The sequence below is a fragment of the Babylonia areolata genome, chromosome 31 (assembly GCF_041734735.1).
Source record: "Babylonia areolata isolate BAREFJ2019XMU chromosome 31, ASM4173473v1, whole genome shotgun sequence".
NCBI classification, from domain to species: Eukaryota; Metazoa; Mollusca; class Gastropoda; order Neogastropoda; family Buccinidae; genus Babylonia; species Babylonia areolata.
The window spans coordinates 9,213,787-9,234,054 of record NC_134906.1 but is presented as its reverse complement, the minus strand read 5'-3'; the positions used below and the strand labels follow the sequence as shown (position 1 = coordinate 9,234,054).

The 20,268-nt window shown below is 39.6% G+C and overlaps 1 protein-coding gene across 1 annotated transcript in view; it reads left to right on the top strand.

Annotated features, from left to right (window-relative positions):
• Positions 1-20,058, top strand: part of LOC143275839 (uncharacterized) — a 44,200-nt gene extending 24,142 nt beyond the window's left edge. The window contains exon 9 of the mRNA XM_076580127.1: positions 11,376-20,058. Coding sequence (XP_076436242.1) covers positions 11,376-11,462 — 87 coding nt within the window. The 3' untranslated portion in view covers positions 11,463-20,058. The remainder of the gene's footprint in view (positions 1-11,375) is intronic.
• Positions 20,059-20,268: the final 210 nt, after the last annotated feature.

Below are 20,268 nucleotides of genomic sequence, written 5' to 3'. Positions count from 1 at the left end.
AAAATGCTCATGGAAAAAGAAACTACATTACAATTTTTTACTCACTTATTTAACACTCACCGTGTTTGTAGCAGACGACGCTAATGCTGTCCCGAGCACTTCTGGTTTTAGACCCAGGTAATATTTTGCTTACTGAAGCACAAATCAGTCAAATATTAGTAATGGGAATTCATGGGCTCCGTTTTAACATGTCCATTTTTCATTCTGTATCAATAGTTTTTGTGTGTTTTACTCAGAAAAAAAAAAAAAAATCATATTCCGATTGAAACACGGTGTCACGCTACAAAAATACTGATGAAATAGATTCAGGCTGCTCGGTTATTGACATCGATCAAAATCCTTATTCAAAGAATTTCAGATCAATATTGTGCATGAAAGTGCTAAAGACATTCGTTTTCAAAAATAATATAAAACTTACCGATGAAACGTAGATTTTCTGGAGAAACAGTGCCATTTTTGTGTTTGATGAAGTGCCGCTCTCCTGTGTCGAATGTTGATTGGGCTGACGCAACTGACGAAGAGGGGTACCTGCTTTTGAATCGCAGGAGCAAATTGCTCATGGATCAGAAGTCTTAGTTTCAGATACCATTGAAATCAGCAGAAAATGCTCTTTACCACTAATGCAGTATCACGCAGGGTCAGATTTCTATTTTGAACTGCGCGAGGTGTTGAAAAGATAGCCGAAAAATTCCCGTAACTTTGCGCTCAGATCTAACTACCCTACTTCACCCAAGGCTTGGAAAAAAAACTCTCGAAAGTTCTCCTTGAACTTTCACGGCTCGCTGTTTTTCAAACAGGAACCAGTGAATTGAAAGCAAAGGATGTGATTTCTTTCCTTTATGTGGTTGAAATTGTGTTGCGCTCAGAAAGACGCTGGCTGCCATTGAACGAGGATCGCTGTTTTGCGTTACAGTACACTTCTTTTTCTTCTATCAGCAAACTCATTCATGCATTGCATAAAGCAAACACAATAAAAATTTAAAATATGGATGATAAATAATTATTTCAGCTGGATAGTTTTTCACAAAATGAAATCAAATTGGAGAAAATGCACTTTAAAAGTAGTTAATTTTTTAGGTGTTCATAGGTTTTCCGGCATCGGCCATGGGGGCTGCTGCTACCTATACTGAGTGATGGTTTTGAAAGTAAGTTGGGTGTAGAGGTGGTGGGCGCGGGATACTTCTGGAATTTTTGTTAGTGATCACAAATGCATGAAAGTGAGCATGCCTGTCAGGCTGTTTTTATTTTTGGGTTTGTTTTTTCTCCCTATTATCCAGTAATGTTGACAACAGAAGCTTTAATTCTCTTTAATATTACATGATTTCTATATCCAGAATGGTTTTGATTTCAGTTTTGATTAACCCTCAAAGTGCTGGATATAATAAAACATACATACAGAAATCATGCTTAAAACAAAGGGATAGTTTGCCTCCGCTACCTGTGCTCTGATTTGGGGCATTTGTATGCTTATCAGTAAGAATAAATAGGTAAACCTATACATTTTTGGAAAGTAGAGTGAATGAAGAATCAGATAAAAGTAAGAAAAAGGCTGTACCTTGTATGTAGTTGGAGATATTCCATAGGATATAATTAACAAATTTTGCACACTTGTTTTCCAAAAACATCAACCACAATGTTTATATGTATTTTCATATCTTTTACAGAGTCAAAATCTCAAAATTGGAATTAAACTGTACAAAAAATGTTCTGGCTGCAGAATCATGATATGAATATAACTGAAACAATGAAATTATAAGCATTGTATTATTTGTTTGAGACACACCCGACGCCACGCACGCGCACATCTACAATACTTTATGCAATCACAGGCAAAAACAGAAATAAATGTTTTCTTTTAGCTCATGTTGCTTTCAAAAGCAGCAAGAATGCTTTAAATCAAAATAATTTCCAATTTTCTGTCTTGATTTGGTCAAGAAATTGCAATAGATCCATGCCTAGCCCACTTTACCACCCCTCCCCACCCCCATCACCCACCCCCCAGTTTTTGTAGCTGGAGACACAAAACTGAATGAACAACAAGCAAGCCAGCATGCCCAAGTGTCAAAATAACAAAGCCATTTCACCAGAATCCCTGTCAGCAAACGAATCATCACTGGTGACAAGGTCACTCATTTCCTGAGCTTTATCAACTTCAGTGTCACTCATTGTTTACAAAAATTACGAAGATTTGGACTTGTAACCTCGGTCAAAGTTTGTGCAAACACAAGCATGGAGGCAGCAACACCAGAACGAGGCAGTTTTACGAAGGCTGCCGAGCATAACCGTACGATGTTGGACCTTCTGTAAACAGAACCACGATTGTGGCCCATCGCACTTCATCGGGAAAGCCACGATCATGGCTCATCGCGCTCTCCGGGTTAATAAACCACCCGTGAAAACAGAGTATGGGTGCCTACATGGCAGGGTAAAAACGGTCATACACGTAAAAGTCCACTCGTGTACATAGGAGTGAACGTGAAAGTTGCAGCCCATGAACGAAGATGATGACAGCTGCTATGTTAAGGTGTAACATGTTCCACGGAGCTGCATACAGCAAATGTATGAATACATGTATTTGGCATACCCGGGCATGCAAGGAGGAGCTTGCCTTGTTCATGGGGTTTCCGCAAGAAAGTCTTCACCTGGAACTGTCTGGCCGAGGTGGTCAGTCAAGACTGCTCCCTTTACTGTTCCAGAAATCCAGTCACCATGACATCGCCAGCTTTGTACGACACCTAGCTTGAATAGTAGTGAAGTGCTGAATTGGAACTGGTGACACCTGCACATGATGATTATCCATCTGGTTTACAGGAGGAAGTGTTCGGGTTCCTCTGCTTCATTCTGTTTCGTTTGGAAACTGTAGGGAACAGGGAAATAAGAATCATCTGCATGCAGAGACCCTTTTCATTCGTTCAGCCCGGAGTGCGAGCAGTGCCCTGACATCACACTTCATTTCATTGAAATGGTGTGCATGTTCCTGTGTATGGCACTATGCACAAACCACAAACGAAGGGAACTAATGTCTACAGTATTTCCTGCTGTGTCTCCAGAAGTCAGTTTGAAGGAAAAAACGATCGATTTCAATATATTTTCATTTTTCTGCATCGGTATGTGGGGATATGGTTTGCCAGGGGTTGTAAACTCCCTGGGGTTAATAGGTCAAGAGATGGCTGCCAGCTATACCAGAAAGCATTGGTCTCCCAATTGGAGAGATACTTGGGGTTTCAATGGCTGCCTATTGGGGATAGAATATATTACAAACTCTCTCTCCTGTGCTACAAATTTATGTCTCCTCCTTACTTTTCTGAGCTTCTGCATCACTAGTTTCTGTCTAGCCATCTCCAGTCATCAGACGATGACCGTCTCGTAAAAATTCTCCTACAGAACCAGGTCATATGGACAATGCACTTTCTCTTTCCAGGCTTCTTCTGCATGGAACTCACTTCCGTTTTTCTGTCCGTCATGCTGTTTCTTGCCCTTCTTTCAACACCTCTTTGAAAACTCATTTATTTCCAGCCATTTAAATCAGTAAATAACTCCTTGTCTTCACTTTTATAATTTAATCAAGTCCTATTGTTTTAACTATTTTTAACCATTTTTTTTCCTTCTGTTGTTTTAACTATTTTTAACCATACACATGTTGATATGCCTTGAATGATCGTGCATGTGCACGAATGCGTGTGTGTCTACATTTTGTGTGGAGCGGGTGTGGGTTTGTGGGATTGAGTTGGAATGAGTTGATTTGTGCATGTAGGTGTAATTCTGTGTTTTTAGTATGCCCATGTCATTGCATTTAAAAAAAAAAATATTGTAAACGCCCAGGGCTTTTGTATCATTAGATTGGGCATACCAAGTGTCCTTTTATTATTATTATTATTATTATTATGTGTAATTCTGTGTTTTTAGTATGCACGTGTCATTGCATTTTTAAAAAAAATTATTGTAAACGCCCAGGGCTTTTGTATCATTAGATTGGGCATACCAAATGTCCTTTTTTTTATTATTATTATTATAACACTGAAGTGAAATAGGGTTTAATTACACATACTTAACCGTGACCCAACTAGTGCAGACTCCGGCAGGGGTCCACTAGTTGGGTCACGGTAAGTATGTTATTTAAATGTAATTTTAGATAGAAAATTTCCTTTTGATCTTACCGGTTTTTGAGACAGCTGGTCCTCAACAGGCATTGACCCTTTTTGTGAGGAAGGGTTTGGAAGGGAAAAGGTTTGGGAAAGGTTTACAGTATACAGATTTATTCAAACCATGAGAGCTCTAAGTGATAATATGGGGAAGGAACAATGGCAGACAGCAAATTACAGTCAGTTAATGACAGTATGTCACTATTTTATCAGTCATCATAGATGATTACATGATGGTTTTGGTGTGTGTGTGTGTGTGTGTTCCTCATACTAATTCAGCCACTCTGTTGATGGATAATTTGTGCAGGAGACAATGCCCTTGGACAAGAATCAAGGGTACTGGGTCTGGAAAGCGCAGACCATCCTTCAACGTTTCGTTGAAGATATCAGGCACGGTCCAGCGGACTTTAATGTCCTTGACAGAGATATAGTGATAGGTGATCTAAACCAACAGGTAGGCGAGTGTGTATAAAGGAAGTAAAAAATAATGATTATATGGAGTACATCACACTTGCCCTGTTCCTGGCCTTGAAATACATGACTTGCATCTTTTTTCTTTTTGTTGCAACGCACTTAACACATGTTGAAATTAATTTTTGAGGAAGAATGCAGTGTCACTGTGTGTGCTGAGTTTGATTTCTTCTCTTAGTTCATCGTCACCACATGTCAGTGAGTATAATCACATTCTCTTCTCTGTCTCTGTCTCTGTCATATTTGAATATAGTGTCTGACTACCCATCCCATTAATGAAAAATACGAAGCCTTTCTGTCTGTCTCTTTCACTGTCTCTCTTGCTCAGTCTCTCGCTCCCCCTTTCCATATTTGTTTACCCATTCTATTAACGTCCTGTGTGTGTGTGTGTGTGTATATATATATATATATATATATATTGGACTATGAGTAAAAAAAAAAAAAATATATATATATATATATATATATATATTGGACTATGAGTAAATATATATATATATATATATATATATTTATATATATATAGGACTATGAGTAAATGTAACTCTCAGTCTTCTACCTGAACTGTCCACCCAGTCGACTATTATAAACTCTTTTCCCCACCTCCCTTTCACCCCACTCTCTATCTGTCTCGTATTTGTCTATCCATCCCATTAATGAACATGAAGTCTTGTCTCTTTTTCTGTGTGTCTCTCAGTCTCTCTCTCCCCTCTTCATGTCTATCCATTCTATAAACCGTAATACTCTGTGTGTGTGTCAATAATTTACAGGAATATAAACTTGGGTAGCTGTCTGTCCATCCTGTAGATGCAGTAAATAGTTGCTTCTCTCTCAATTTCACTCTTTTAAAGATACACACACACACACACACACACACACACACACACACACACACACACACGTATGTGTACCTGTCCTATTAACTCAATCAGGTCTCGGTCAAAATGACCCAGTTTCCCCCTCAAATCACACTATTTTAAGCAGTTTTTATTTTTTTACATTTTTTAAATCACAAAAAATCAACCACACGCCCAATGAACATGAAACACACACCAGTGGACCGATGAATTTATGTATGCAATGAATTTATCAAAAACACTTAAGTGAAGGAACCAGGAACCACATGGTTTTGATGATATAGGTAATCAAATATGATGCGCATTGGCAGGAAAACAAAAAAAAATTTGAGCACAGGTAATCCACTTTCTGAATCTTACACTGGTTCAGTCACACGCCTGTACTCGTGGTTTGATGTGCCAATGATGTCATTTATGCATACTGCATAAAAAAAAAGAGATTGCTTGACTTAGCCACTATTGTGTTCCGCATGAATCGGTTTTGCCTGGGTACCGCCGTGTTGAAAACCATGTGGTTTGTGGAGTTAGGGTTATTTTCAGTGATTATATATTTCTCTCCCTATTTTTCTTTTGTTTTATTTTTCTTCCCACCCACTCTAATGAGTTTGTTGTCTTGTGTCTTTTTTGTCTTTTCTTTTTGATACTTTATTAAACCAGTTTGTTTAATTAATAATAGTATATAGTATGCATGTATATAGAAATAAAAATGTATATAGTTTCTTTGTGATAATCAGCATTTGCTTGTGCATATATTTAGCATGATCCTGAAGATCTTGGATATGATGAACATGATCCCGATTTTGGACATGAAAGTGGTCCTGAGTTGGAGAGAAGATCATAAAAGTGAAACTCCTCCTTTTGGTATGTATTACCATCTTTTTTTTTCTAGCATTAGCTGGTCCTTGGTGTGTGTTTTGATTTTAACCGAGTGTGTTATTAATATGTGTGAGGTGTAGTCCTTGGTGTGTGTTTTGATTTTAACCGAGTGTGTTATTAATATGTGTGAGATGTTTTTAACCAGGCTTGAAGACATCCTTTTTTTTCTCCTTTTTTTGTTGTTCATCAACAGTGGGTTTGTTTCCAACATGGTGATGGTCTTGGTATGGTGTTTGTAGCTGGTTGAGCTGTTAGTAATTTTATTAGAATAAGATGATGCTGTAAGGTTTGGATTTAAGGCAGTGTTTTTCCCTGTACATTAGTTTGCCTTATTGGTAGATTTAACTAGTCACAGAACATTTGATGGTTTTAAAACAAACGCGCATGCACACACACTCACACTCTGATTCCTTTCCACCCTCCACAGAAAGAAGAAGCTGTGTGATATGGTTGCTTGAAATTCAGACATTTTGTGTTAGCAAGCTTGCTGCATGTTTTGTGTAACCGCCTCTCCATTTTGTCTTTGTAGGTTGGTATTTCTGTGTATAGCTTTGTTCTTACACAGTTGTGTCCTTTGCATTTTGCTGCCACTTTGCTGTATCCTTTGCAGTTTGTTGCATCTTTGCTTCCTGCTGCATCTTTTGCTTCCTGCTGCATCTTTGCTTCCTGCTGCATCTTTTGCTTTTTGCTGAATGCTTTGCATTTTGCTGTGTCCTTTCGCTTACATGAGACGTGCCTGCTGCTATAGTCTCAGTGTCTGTCAATATTTGATCTGAAAACAGTCAAATGGATAATGTTCCTGAAATGCTGTCCCTGAAAAGAAAGGAGGGGGGCTGGGGAGGGGTGGGGTGGGGGACATTTATATTAAAAAAAAAAAAAAAAAAAAAATTACATAAAAAAAGTTTTAGTTGCCCAGGATTTTTAGTCTTAATACGTGTTGGTGAATTGAGAAACTGTTCAGTACCAGAAAGTTTTGTTTAACCCTTTCACTGCCAAACTCGCGTTGCCAAACAGCTAGGTAGAGGACCCATGTCACTGAAGGGTCTGTTATCCATGAACCTACTGCTCTTAACATTGCTGGGAAAAGTTTTCAAGGCCTTTTTTTGCATACGAGGCAACTTTATTTCCATGCACATTCCACGTGGTCTGATTTGCAAATCATCGAGAAGAAAGAGTTCTTCCTCCTGATATTTGCACCTTAAATGTAGTCTTTTTTTAATAATTGAGAGATATCAGACTAACCATTCATAGTCTGTTTATGTTCATGGAACCAAACTGAGGATAAAATCTGAACATGTGCAAGACACCAGTGGATGTCTTATTGGCACTGTGGCAAGACTTTGTGCCAGATGTCAGCTGACATCTCATAGACACTGAACGGGTTGAGCATCTGTCAGAACAGAACAGTGCTTTTGAATTCTGGACATCTGGCTGATCGTGGTCCTGAAAATAGTGCTGTGTTGTGATTAATTTTTTTTTTTTTTTTATTACTGAGAAGAGAAAATGGTAGCAGGCATGTCTGATAATGGGTGAGTCCTTTGCATGCAACAGTGCCATTTGCTTATAGTTGTAGCTTTGCCACATAGTTTGTGTCTTCTGTTTTCAGTCTTTTTCCTTTCAATGTTCCTGCTCTTGTTTGTATTAAGATATAATCTTGGCTGTTAATTCCAAAAACAGCAACAAGTTATAACAGTGCAGAGGCTTTTTTCTTATTCTAGGTGAGATGAAATTATTATCAGTTGTTACACACATAAGCGTGTGTGTGTGTGCGTGCGTGTGTGTGATTGTATTGTGTACTGTTAAAAAGTAACCGATTATTTCTAAATTTACTTTGTTTTCTTCAACACTCCAAATTTTATATTTTTTTTAACTGCAACATTGTGAGTCACTTTACAAAACATTGTATCAAGCCACAGTCAGCTGTTAAATGTTTGATATGCATGCATGTTGTCCGTGTACTTAGTCAGTGCATTGGCTTATAGCAGCAAGTCTGTTCTAATGCTGTGTATGTGCATAATGTGTGCATGTATGTTCATAGATGAATCAGTGTGTATATTCATGGTTTCGTATCATTCTAACATACTTAATATGGGCATAAAGTTTATTAAAGAAAAAAAAATTGATAGATGGACAGTTGGGAGAAGCAATATTTTCATTAAATGAATAATGCAATACAGTAGCATATGCATCAAAGAGGAGGGGGGGGGGGGGGGGGGGGGGGGAAGAGACAACCCACAGATTAGACTTTAGAAAAGGTGTTTTTGTTGTTGTTTTTTCTCCAGAAGATACTATGTGAAATTTTGAAGATCAGCAGGAAGTAGATAAACTTAATGATCAGGACATTGACATCGTGGTTTTATTTATTATTTTATTTTATTTTATTTTATTTTATTTTATATAAGTCACAAATCCTAATGAGTGTTTAATTAACGAAGAATAATGATGTGTTTTTGTTAATTTCTTAAGATTTACAGATCATAAACCAATTTTGGCTTCTGGGTTAAAAGAACAACTTAGGATGAAGTCTTGAAGCAATGGTAGGTCAGCTTTCATTACAGGAAGGTTCAAACCATCGGCCTATTATCCCTTCCCCCTTACAGATAGGGGGAATAAAAAATTATTTTTCTTCTTCCGCGTTCCCTGGCAATGCTAGATTTTCAGTCCAGTCAGGACAGTGAAGTCCACGGTCCATCGCAGGTACCCTGCCAGTCCCCACAGTTTCTCCTAGAGCTTCACCAAGCTGGGCCATGCCTGGCGTCTTAGAGCATTGAAGGTGGGGCAGGACTGCAGGATATGGGAGGGGGGGGCCTGTGCACTGGAGGTATTTGATATCTTCAAATAAGAAATCAGTTCCTTTATAGGGGTTTTGGGAGGGGGGTGGAGGGGGTGACAACAATCATGACTGCAGTCTTACTATGTTTGAGTTTGATTTCTACATCAGTATAAAGAAGGAAATAAAAGGTTCCCTGAATTTTGCAGGTCATCATTGACGTTGGTCCGTAACCAGCGAGGAACGTGGCACAGGAGAAAAAGGAGAATGATATGTGGCATGACAGCACAACAGATTCAAGTTGAGCAGGCTATCAGCCTCCCTCCCTGCCTCATTGGCTTATTTATGAATGATAGGAGGAGTGGAAAAAGAAAAAAAATAACAGCTGATGATGGACTGACTCAGTGTCCGTCATTAGTCTCAATAAACTGAAGACATGAAGCAGTAGACAGAGGCACAGAAGGGACAAAAGGTGATGGACCACATAGAAACTTGGTCCTGTCTGAGCGTGTCTGCTGCCATTTTCAGCACAGGCAGAGGGCAAAAGAGAGGCGGGAGGAAGTGAAAGAGAGAACAGGCTGATGGAAGGGAGTGTGGATGCGCTCCCCCAAACCCTCCAAACCATTTTGGTTGTGGGGTTTTTTTTTGGGGGGGACAGTAACAGTCATTGACACTGCTGTTAACTTGGAGAAGGAGAAGTGGCATTGTGTACTGTGCTGTATGGTGCGGCATGAAAAACGTGAAAAAGGAGATCTTTTATGTGTGGCAGGTTTTGTTTCATTGCTTTGCTTTTTTTTGGGGTGGGGGGGGGGGAGTTTTTTGGGGTTTTTTTTTTCCAGATTTGGAGATTTTATTGTATGGCAGATCAAGTTTTGTTTGTTTATTGGTCTGTTTCTATTTTTCTTGTTATATATTTTGTTTGTAAGTCCTTTATTTTTCAACTTTTTCATCTTTTTTTCCCCCCAGGAAATTGTGAGGTGTTTTTGTTTGTTTTTTTTTTTTTTATTCACATTTATTGTCTTTTTTTATGTCTTTTATTCTGCTTTTGTTTGTTTAATAGATACCTTTTGGACATTATTTTTTTCTCCTTTAAGATTTGGAGATTTTGTTGTATGGCAGATCAAGTTTTATTTGTTTGTTTATTGGTCTGTTTCTATTTTTCTTGTTATATATATTGTTTGTAAGTCCTTTATTTTTCAACTTTTTCATCCTTTTTCCACCCCAGGAAATTGTGAGGGTTTTTTTTTTCTTCCGTTTTTTTATTTTATTTTTTTAATTTTTTTTAAATTCACATTTATTTATATTTTTATGTCTTTTATTCTGCTTTTGTTTATTTTAATAGATACTCGTTGGACATTATTTAAAAAAATAAAAATCAAGCTTGTGAAAAGGAAGAGGACTACACTGAATGTTTCACACTTAGAGAAACTACAAAGAACACTGACGACAAAAAAGTACAGAAAGATTTTTCCAAAACAACAAAGATATTGCCAAAACCATGAAAGAAAAAACCACAAAACAACTGTATGTTTGACTGTGTTCTGTTTGACCAAAGAACACAGCCAGAATTCAGAGAGAGAGAGGTGGTGTTGGTTGGTTGATGGACAGTGAAGATGTTGAAGAGGCAAGGGCTGCTTTAGGAAAGGTGGTGCAGAGTGCTGACAACCCACATGGTCACAGCACAGCTGCTTTCTTCTCTTCTAACCCCCCCCCCCCCCCCCCCCCCCTCCGAACACCACCCCCTCCTTACATTTCTGTATTCCTGCCCTTCACTCTTTCCCATCATTTGTCACTTGAAAATGAGAGCAGGGAAGAGTTGGTCCATCAGTTGCCAGCACATCTGTCACTGTCGGTTTAGCAGCCCTTGCTGTGTTCATTTTGTTGTGCAGCAGAGGTGATTGTCAGTGTTGCTTTCATTGTTTAACGTCACTTTTTGTTCTTCTTTTTCCAGGGCAGCTTTACACCTGGACGGTCTCTTGGCTTGAAACTGAAGACATTCCACTTGTTTTCATTATGTGTATTGCAGGACGTTTCCTTTTGGTATTGATTTATGTCTACGTTCTTTGCATTTCTTTTCTATGTGACTGACATGAATAAAATGTAAGGTTGATTAACATCTTGTTGACAGGTATGTGCAGGCAGTAAGCAGCAGGGTGTTTTCAACAGGTTGGCTGATCAGTTTGTCTGCAGGAAAGTTCTGAAACCTTCTGTAAGGATGAAATTGCAGTAAACATGTTTGTGTGTTTTTTTTGTTGACAGAAAATGCAGAACGCCATCGACATGAATGCGCAGAGTGAACTGATGGCCAATTTTGAAGAAATGAACTTTCCCCTTGGAGGACATTGAAAGAGGATGTCATCAATGAAAGGTACAAAATGCTACACTACCTATGTATGAACAAGAGGCAAGTACACTCCCTTCGGCAGCAACAAGCTTTTGGGGAATGACTGGCCATGTAGTGACTGAATACTGCATGACAGTGACATGAAAAGGTTTGTGTGTGTTGAGAAAAAAGAAAAAACTGTGAATTTCTTTGAAGAAGTCAAGAACTGCAGCCACCTGTACAGTGTGAGAATGTCATTGAAGGAGTCAAGAACTACAGCCACTTCAGTCCAGTGTGTGAATGTCACTGAAGGAGTCAAGAACTGCAGTCACTTCAGCAAGGCGAAACAGTACATCACGAAAGAATCCGGGGAGCTCTCTCTCTGTCTTCGTTGATTCCGTACATATGTTCCCTGAGCGAAGAAGAATCTGGAAAAAAAAAAAAAAAAACCACATTGGTGAGAATCGTGTGGGAGAAACAGATCAGCCCACAAAAACTGTATGAAACTGCATGCCACTTAGCAGTTCCAAGAACCCGGTAAGTCTGTGGGATGTGTGAGCAAAAAGACTCCCAAGTGAAAACCCCATATTCTATCTGGGACTATGCGTGTGTGGAAAACCAACAACAGCAACAAAAACTGTGCCATCTTGACAGTTCCCAAGGATCTCTGAATCACAGAGGACATGATGATGATCATGGGAATTTGTCGAGCAGGAGGCCAAAGAAGAGAGTTACCTCTCTCTAGTCGCTCAGTGGAGACCAAGGGAGTTGGTCCACTTAAGTGACGTGCCTGCACCCGTTCGCTCAGGAGTGCAGGATCCTGTGGGACCAAATCACATGATGACGAAACGAGTGCTAAAGAAAAGTAAAACCCAGCGTGGAGCTGTCGGCCTGGATCTTACTGTCTCCCAAACAAGAGCCACAAGGATGCAGTGCATGGATTGACAGGCTTTGGTTTTATTTGTTTCTTTTCGTTCCTGAAAACTGTGTGCATGCGCTTTTTTTTTCTTTTTTTTTTCCTTCTTCTTTTTTTCTTTTTCCTCTTTTTTCTTTTTTCTTTTTTTCTTTTTTTTTTTTTTTTTTACTTCACATTTAAAAAGGCATCATCAGCCTTTCAGAAAGATATAACAATATGAAGTATAAGAAAAGAATTTTAAAAGTTATAGGCTACTCAGGGAGAAATTAGTATCAAGTTGTTTTTGTTTTTCTTCTTTTTTTTTTCAGCCAACATTAAGGGAATCTGACACAAGTGTCAGAAGTACCTGTGAAAGGAGATTGTTTTTGTTCTTAAGAGGATATACAAAAAGTAAAGCAAAATGGGTTTGTTAACTTTCTCCATGCCAAGCATTCTTATGACGCAGCTTCCCTGCCAAACATTCTTTTGATGCAGCTGTCTCTTCCCCCAAAAAGGCCTACCAATGTGTAACAAGTAATGAAGTATGTGTGAAAAAAGTTTGTTTTTTTTTTTTAATGCATAAAACATCTGATCTCCAACTCCCACAACGTCATCCACATTATTTGGATTGCGTGTATAAAAAACCCCCCAAAAAACAACAGTTGATAAGACATTGAAATTTGGCAGTATTTACAGATCTAGTCATTCACAATGGAGTGAAAGTTGATACTTGTACTATTTCTGTGTAAGCTGTGTCCGGCAGATGGGAGGAACATGAAAGCTCTTCGTCATCACCTGCTTGTTTGCGTTTTTTTTTTTTTCTTTTTTCTTTATTTTTTATAGCCAACGGCAGTTCTGAACTGGATACATCAAAGTCAGATCATCTGACGTATCAGAAGCTTTTTTATTACGGGATCTTTCTCAGTAATAAGAATCAAATGTTTTGAATTATGTCAACAGCAATTGGTAAAAGTTAACATCTGGTCTTACCTGTTGCATGTAAGTGCAGAAACGTTGCCATTTGCACTTCCAGAGCAGCTTACCCAGTCCAAGAATTGCAGGATGTTTCTGTGTAAGTTACCATCCTTACACACAGCGTTCTCTGTTTACTACTTGACAGATGGGGGGGAAATAGATTTTATCACGCTTGTTAGCAAAGTAAAACTGAAGCGTTGTCTCTGGACGAGAGAGAACAATTTTTCAACTTCTGATCCACACATGCTGGCCATCAGTGAAGCGTTCAGGGAATGTGCACCTATGCAGATAGAAAGACTGAGACACAAATGTTGGCATGGAGAGAGTTGACAAGTTGTCATGGGCAGGGAGACAGTGTGAGGGAGGTGGGGGAGCCATGTATGCCTGGCCTGAATTGACTCGCCTGTGTTTCTTCTTCACTAGTCAACCAGCAGATAATGCAGCGCTTTGACAATGAACAGGACTCCTTGCAGGTTCTTTCCCCCCCATACCCTTACCCTGTCCGTGTGGTAAATAATGATGGTCATGTTTCTGATAACAGGATAGCAGCTATAAAAAAAAAAGTTAAAAGTTAAAGAATTGAAGTATTGCATCACTGACTGGTGTTCTAAAGATCTGAAAATGGTTTAGTAGTTGTGGAATGTTTAAACCCTAAGTTTTTAAGAATTTAAGATCTCATTTTTGATGTGTCTGTGAAAACTGAAGGAGTCCATGAAACCTGGGATTCTCAGTCCATTGGCGGTAATCATCTGTCATTGAAATTTTCTTCATGTGTTTTGAATATGAAAGGACTGACAATAACTGAATAAGTTACAGATGTTTGTTGCTCTGTGATTAACAAGTAATTGTTACTCACCAAGAGTAGCAGAACTTGTTCAACATTTCACTCTCATCTCTGTCTCGGTCGTCCATCTCTGTATCCTCTCCCTCTCTCTCTTCCCTGTCTCTGTCTGCTCTTTGTGCCCTCTTTCTCTCCCTGTGTGTCCTCTCCGTCTCTCTGTATCAGTGTATGTCCTCCCTCCCTCTCTCTTCACCATCTCCCTCCCTCTAGCCCCCTCTCTCTTTGTACATTCACTCCCTCTCTATCCTTCATTGTTATCTTTCCTTCTGCCTGTTCCCTTCTCCCCCCCCCCCTCCCCCCTCTCTCTCTGTTCTTTCTCTCTGCCCTGTCTCTCTCTGCCCTCTCCCTCTCTGTCCTTTCTTTGTCTTCTCTCTCTCTCTCTCTGCCCCCTCTCTATCTGCCCTCTGTGTCCACATTTGATAAGCTCTCTGTTCTTTCTCTCTGCCCCATCTCTCTCTGTCTCTGCCCTCTCCGTGTCCTCTCTCAGTGTCCTCTCTTTATCTATATCCATCCTCCCTCTCGCTGTCTCTTCTGCATCCTTCATCTTTTTCTGTCTTCTCTGTCTCTGTGGCTTCTCCCTGTCCACTCTCTGTGCTGTTCCTTCTTTCTCTCTCTCCTTTCTCTCCTTTCTCAGTCTCTGTCTTCTCTCTCTGTGTCTGTGTGTGTCTGTGTCTATGTGTGTGAAGACAACCGGACAGTGTCATTGGAAAATTGGTATTAGCTAATGACATTCAGCATCAAACCTGTATCAGTCCTTGGTACACAGTCATTGGAACAATAGAAGACTTAGCTGCATATCTTACGTTCATGTAATGTTCTGTTTTGAAAAGGTGTGTTACCTACTGATGTATCATTTTGTCCTGTTTGTTTTTTTTCTTGTGGTTTGATCCTGATGATGTGCATTTTTCATGTGTAATCTTTTTTTTTTTTCTTTCTTGCTTTTGTTTAAATTGAGTATGTAGTTAGTGGTGTGCCACCTATCGTCCACTTTGTTGCTTCTGTGTCTTTTTCGGGTCCATTAACAGACTACTACCCCCGAAGAAATAACCCATTGGTTTTGCTGGATAATCCAGACACCATGCTGAAACTGATAGAACTGCCTTTAAAAAGATATGTGTGGTTTTTTTTCTCTCTCATGAAAGTTGGAAATATTATGAACAGTGGAATGTTGACAGTGATTTATGAAAGATGTACATGTGTAAATCACCAATATGCATGTATTTTTTTTTCATCAAAGGAACAATGGTTATGTATCTAGGATAAACTGAAACAGCAGTTATTAATAAACTTCTTTTGTATGAGGGTACATATGGATACTGATGAGCTTGTTTGTAGAATCACATGTGAGATATACTTGCCAAGGAACATTTGTGTGCATTCCATATGGGTAAATATCCCTGCATACGCCCTAAGAGCACAGGCAGATGATGCATGCTCAAGCATTACATGTGCATGTGAACACGTGCGCGTGCAGAGCGCTGACACCTGAACAAGTATAAAGTGAAAGTGTCATTACAATTGTAGACGACTATTAATTTTGATAGAGTGAAAGACAGACTGACCTGAAGTACATCTCTGCGATAACATGTGCAGCATTTAAACAAATATAAAGACTTGCACTTGCAGAGATATGAATGGAGTATTGGAATCTGGTTGACATAAGACATCCTCGATTCAAAATGAAATTTACATGAAATAAGAAAAGGGTGGGGGAGGGGATAGAATCCATATGTGTATTCATTTTAGTTAACACTCGCCTCACAAAAACAAGAAAGGCAGAAAATCATATTGTGCTACTTATAAAATACATGTTATGCATATATAGCTCAGCCGATCACATGGGGAATATTTCATGGCTAAGTACCTGTAAGTTGTTAAGAGAAACCAAATGATTTAGTTTACTTTAAAAGAAGAGACATAATACACTCCCCTTTGTCTTGCTCAGTCTACATGAAATTGAATCCCAGAAATTGGACGGGGTGGTGTAAGGGGGGATGCCAGATTCCACATGCACTCGACTCATACCCCATTGCTTTGCACACACACACACACACACACACACATGCAAGTCGTATACACATGTGTGCAGGGATTGTAGGGTGTTACATCTGTAAGTGATAAGATTAAAAAAAAAAAAAAACTAAAAAAAAAACAACCTGAAATTGTAATGTGATAAGATCCCATTAGTTTAAACAAAGCACTTGATGTTGCATCTGGAAGTTATGAAGTAGGTGTTTACACCCATAACTATGTAAGTGATAATGCTAGGTGGTATGAGCCCATTATCAGTAAAGGATGCCATGGTGTTTTGTTTCAAGTGATAAGATATAAAGTGTTAGATCTGTAAGTGATGAAATCTCATTAAGTAAAAGTTAAACAGAGCAGTAGGTATTATCCATCCGTGATAAGATCCATTCCACAGCTGTGAAACATCAAAGTGATGGTGGAACACATGTACCCTTACCTACTAGACCTTGCTGTTTCTCCCAGTAAGCCATACCTTTCTTTCAGCAGAGATCCTGCAGGCACTGTTTGATCAGTTTCCCCTTTCACTGAAGGAGTTGCTCCAAAGACAGCTTGGCAAACACTAGTCCCATACCATGTCATTGAGTTACCAGCCTGTCAATGTCTGTGAGGCTTCTGCTGGACTTCCCACAGGTCCTAGAACTGATGGGCATTGCTGCCTTAGCAGCGTACTTGCATTCTCAATGAAAAGAAAGTTCTATCCTAGAGAGGCGTATGTGTATGGGCAGTCGGAGAACCTGTTAACTTCTGAGCATCTACAGCCTGGTTTGTGTACGAGTTTGTAACTACAGCTTCAGTTATTCGCAATAACACTGTGTGCCCTTCCTCTGAATTATGCTCAGATTCCATATTCTTATCTCCCATTTACCATCCTCAGTTTGTCTCTGATATTGCCATGTCACTCATCACTTGTTGGTGTCATATACTGTACCATGTCAAACTGATGCAAACTAGGCCTATCGGTTTGCTCTGCTTGGCCAAATTTCGCGCGGCTAACAGTGAAAAGACGAGCCGTCTTGCCCGGTCCGCTCTTAGCCAATCAAACTCCTCTGAAAGCTATAAGCACTGAATCATTCCTTTGGCCAAGGCTCTCCACGCCATCTTGTCAGGTTTAGCCATCACTTGCTCTGCCACATTGTCACTGTCACACCTTGGTTCATTCTGTCTCTGAACATCTATCAGTAGATACAGTCATAATATCATCACTGAGAAGGCATCAATTTGAATTGAACTTGTGCAGTTTATATGCACTTTGGCTGTGCCTCATGATTTTGCATATACTTGCAGGCAATGGCTGAAGCTCCCATCTGACAACCCATTGTGCAGTTACTGTTCAGATCTCGTGAGCATTCCCATGCACAATGGAAACCCATCATCACAAACAGCAGTTCGCCATTCTCTGCACCCCCAACCTGACCCACATCTTTCCCCACCTCTTAGATATGTTTGCCAGCAAGACTTGAAGTTTGCCACAGCTGTTGGAGTGGAGGAGAAATCTCATCTGAGAGAACCAGTATTATTACATGATTGATGTTGACAGCATTGATGATGATGTGAATCCGGTTTTGGTTCAACTTAAGGCTCCTTGATAGGACATGTTGATAAATAACCTTGTGTAGGTAGGTCTGTAAACAGTTTTGGGGGGGAGGGGGGGGGGGGGGGTCAGGGCAAGGGAGAGGTGAGGGGCTCAGGCTTGGGCAGTTAGCTTGTTCGCTCTCTCCATAAAATTCCAGTTCCAAAGAGGACAAGAAAGATTGTTGCATACATAATGGGCCGTGTGCATTTCTTCACTCCTGTTGCATTATCATGGCCAGCCACACACATCAACACTACTATTGGTTATGATTCATACAAAGCCTCTTTTCACAAAACTAAGCATGTTACCATGTCCCAAGACACACCTCCCTCCCCACCCCCCTCGTATTTTTTCCCTCAAGAAAACAGATGTACTTGCAGCTGTCGTTCTGTTTGTTTTTTTTTGTTGTTTTTTTTAAAAATATAATAGCTTGTCTTGCCAGTGAAGGTGGCAAGTGTTCTTTCAACCCATGAAAAAGATGAATGTGGACATTTGCTTCTGCTTGTAACATCCCAGTGATAGTGCAAGTGGGTGGAAAATGCATTTATAGGGCTTGCACCAACATTTTTTTTAATTTTTTTAGGTTACTTTTGACTGAATTAGCACCCTAAAAAGTAGTTAGTACAGAGTGTCATCATCATCCCCAAACCTTTGCCCACAAAAAAACAGGCCATACTTCCAGATTTTTGTTTACACACTTTGTCAGGCACTTAGTTTTTCGGCAGTCTTTAGTGGTGTGGTTTCACTTGACCTGCCATTGTCAAGTTATGCTGAAAAGGGTGTTGATGTTAGGGACAAGGCATTAATTTCTCAGACTGGATCAGTTGTACCCAGACAGTAGGCAAAGCCAAAAGTGTACACTAAGTGGGATTGTACTGTAAATGAAATTCAGCAGGGTTTGAGTTTGGGTTAATCTCTCTCTGTCCCATGGTTGATCTTAGAATTTAAGCCTTGCCAGTTCCCGGATTCTCATTGAAAGTAAAGAGCATTTTGATTTTTGATGGTGGTACTTTTTTTTGGTTTGTTTTTTAAACACCCAGCGAAGATACATTTGGAAATACACCAGAAGACAGGAATTGTCATGTCTTTTCTTTTTTCGTTTGGTTTCTTTTCTTTTCTTTTTTTTGAAGGCATTAAGAGAGAACACCATTGACCTTGAATAGGAAACTGGAGAGGTGAGCAGGGACATGTTTGTCATGTGAAGATTTTGTGTGTTGTGAGGTGCTGATATTGTTGCGTTACAGCTGTCACGATCACTGTTTGCTTCTCTTCATCAGTTGATTGGTTAACGCCATGACCTGAATGAAGAATGAGCTGCCCTGACTTCAAAATACATTGCTCAGAACATCTGTCATTACTCACTACTATATAAACCCTACCACAGTGGTAGATAATAAAATGTGATGGAACTTTCATTGACCAGATAAGGCAAAAGACTGTTTAGGAAACTTGCAGCTGATGACAAGAACGCTGATGATTTTGTTGTGTGTGTGTGTGCCCTTACCTGTATACCCGAGGTGCGGGGATTTTCAACAATCGTTTACTGTACGCTCCCTCCCCCACCCTTGCCACCTTCAAACCAAATCCCTCAATGTTCATATCCAGTGTACAGGTTCCCACTGGCAAATTGTGTGTGTGTGATAGCATGGACAGTCACGTGAAGCTCGGAAACTTCCCTCTGTAACTCCCCAGCATTGGCAAGCCCCCAAACTGTAAAGGCCTTTCAAATTTGTGCATTATGGAAGAACAATCAGCAAGTGTTTCTTGCTTTCTGCAACAAGGTCTTCGTGTGCTTGTGTGTGTGTGTGTGCCAGTGAAGTTAAAAACAGGATCATCATCAGGATGGCTGCCTTTTTATTTTTCTTCTTCAACACAACGTATCAGCGTTTGGAGGTGGTGGCAGTAGCGACACAGTGGGAGTTTCTGCGATTCCTGGATCCCAGCTCCTTTGAAGTCTCAGGATCCCCAGTTCAAACGGAGCTTCAGGATTCCAGTCCATACTGAGTTTCAGGATTCCCAGATCCCAGTTCATATAGAGCTTCAGGATCCCAGTTCACATGAACACAGACCAATGCCTGTACTGTAATATCACTGTGAACATATATGAATTAATGTAGCAGTGTGCCCCACGTTTGTTAAGTGCTGTGCCCCCCACATTTATTGTCTAGTGGTTGACATGATGAACCTCCTCATAATCTGATTTGTGTCGTAGTTTATTTTCCTGGGGTAATTTTAGGTCATGAACAGTGAACTGCAGAGCTTTCCTTTTTTTTTTTTTTATTTTATATATATATATATATATATATAATTTTTTCACCCTCTCATTCTCTGTCTCTTGAAACATCTCTCTCTCTCTCTCTCTCTCTCTCTCCTCTCTCTCCCTCTCTCCATCTTTCTCTTTCTTTCTCAGATTTCTTTTCTTCTTTCGTGTCAAAGTGATATAAAAAAAAGAAAAAAAAAAAAGAATGTAGATCACGTTGAGCTTATCTTGATAAACACCACTAAGAAAATTTTATT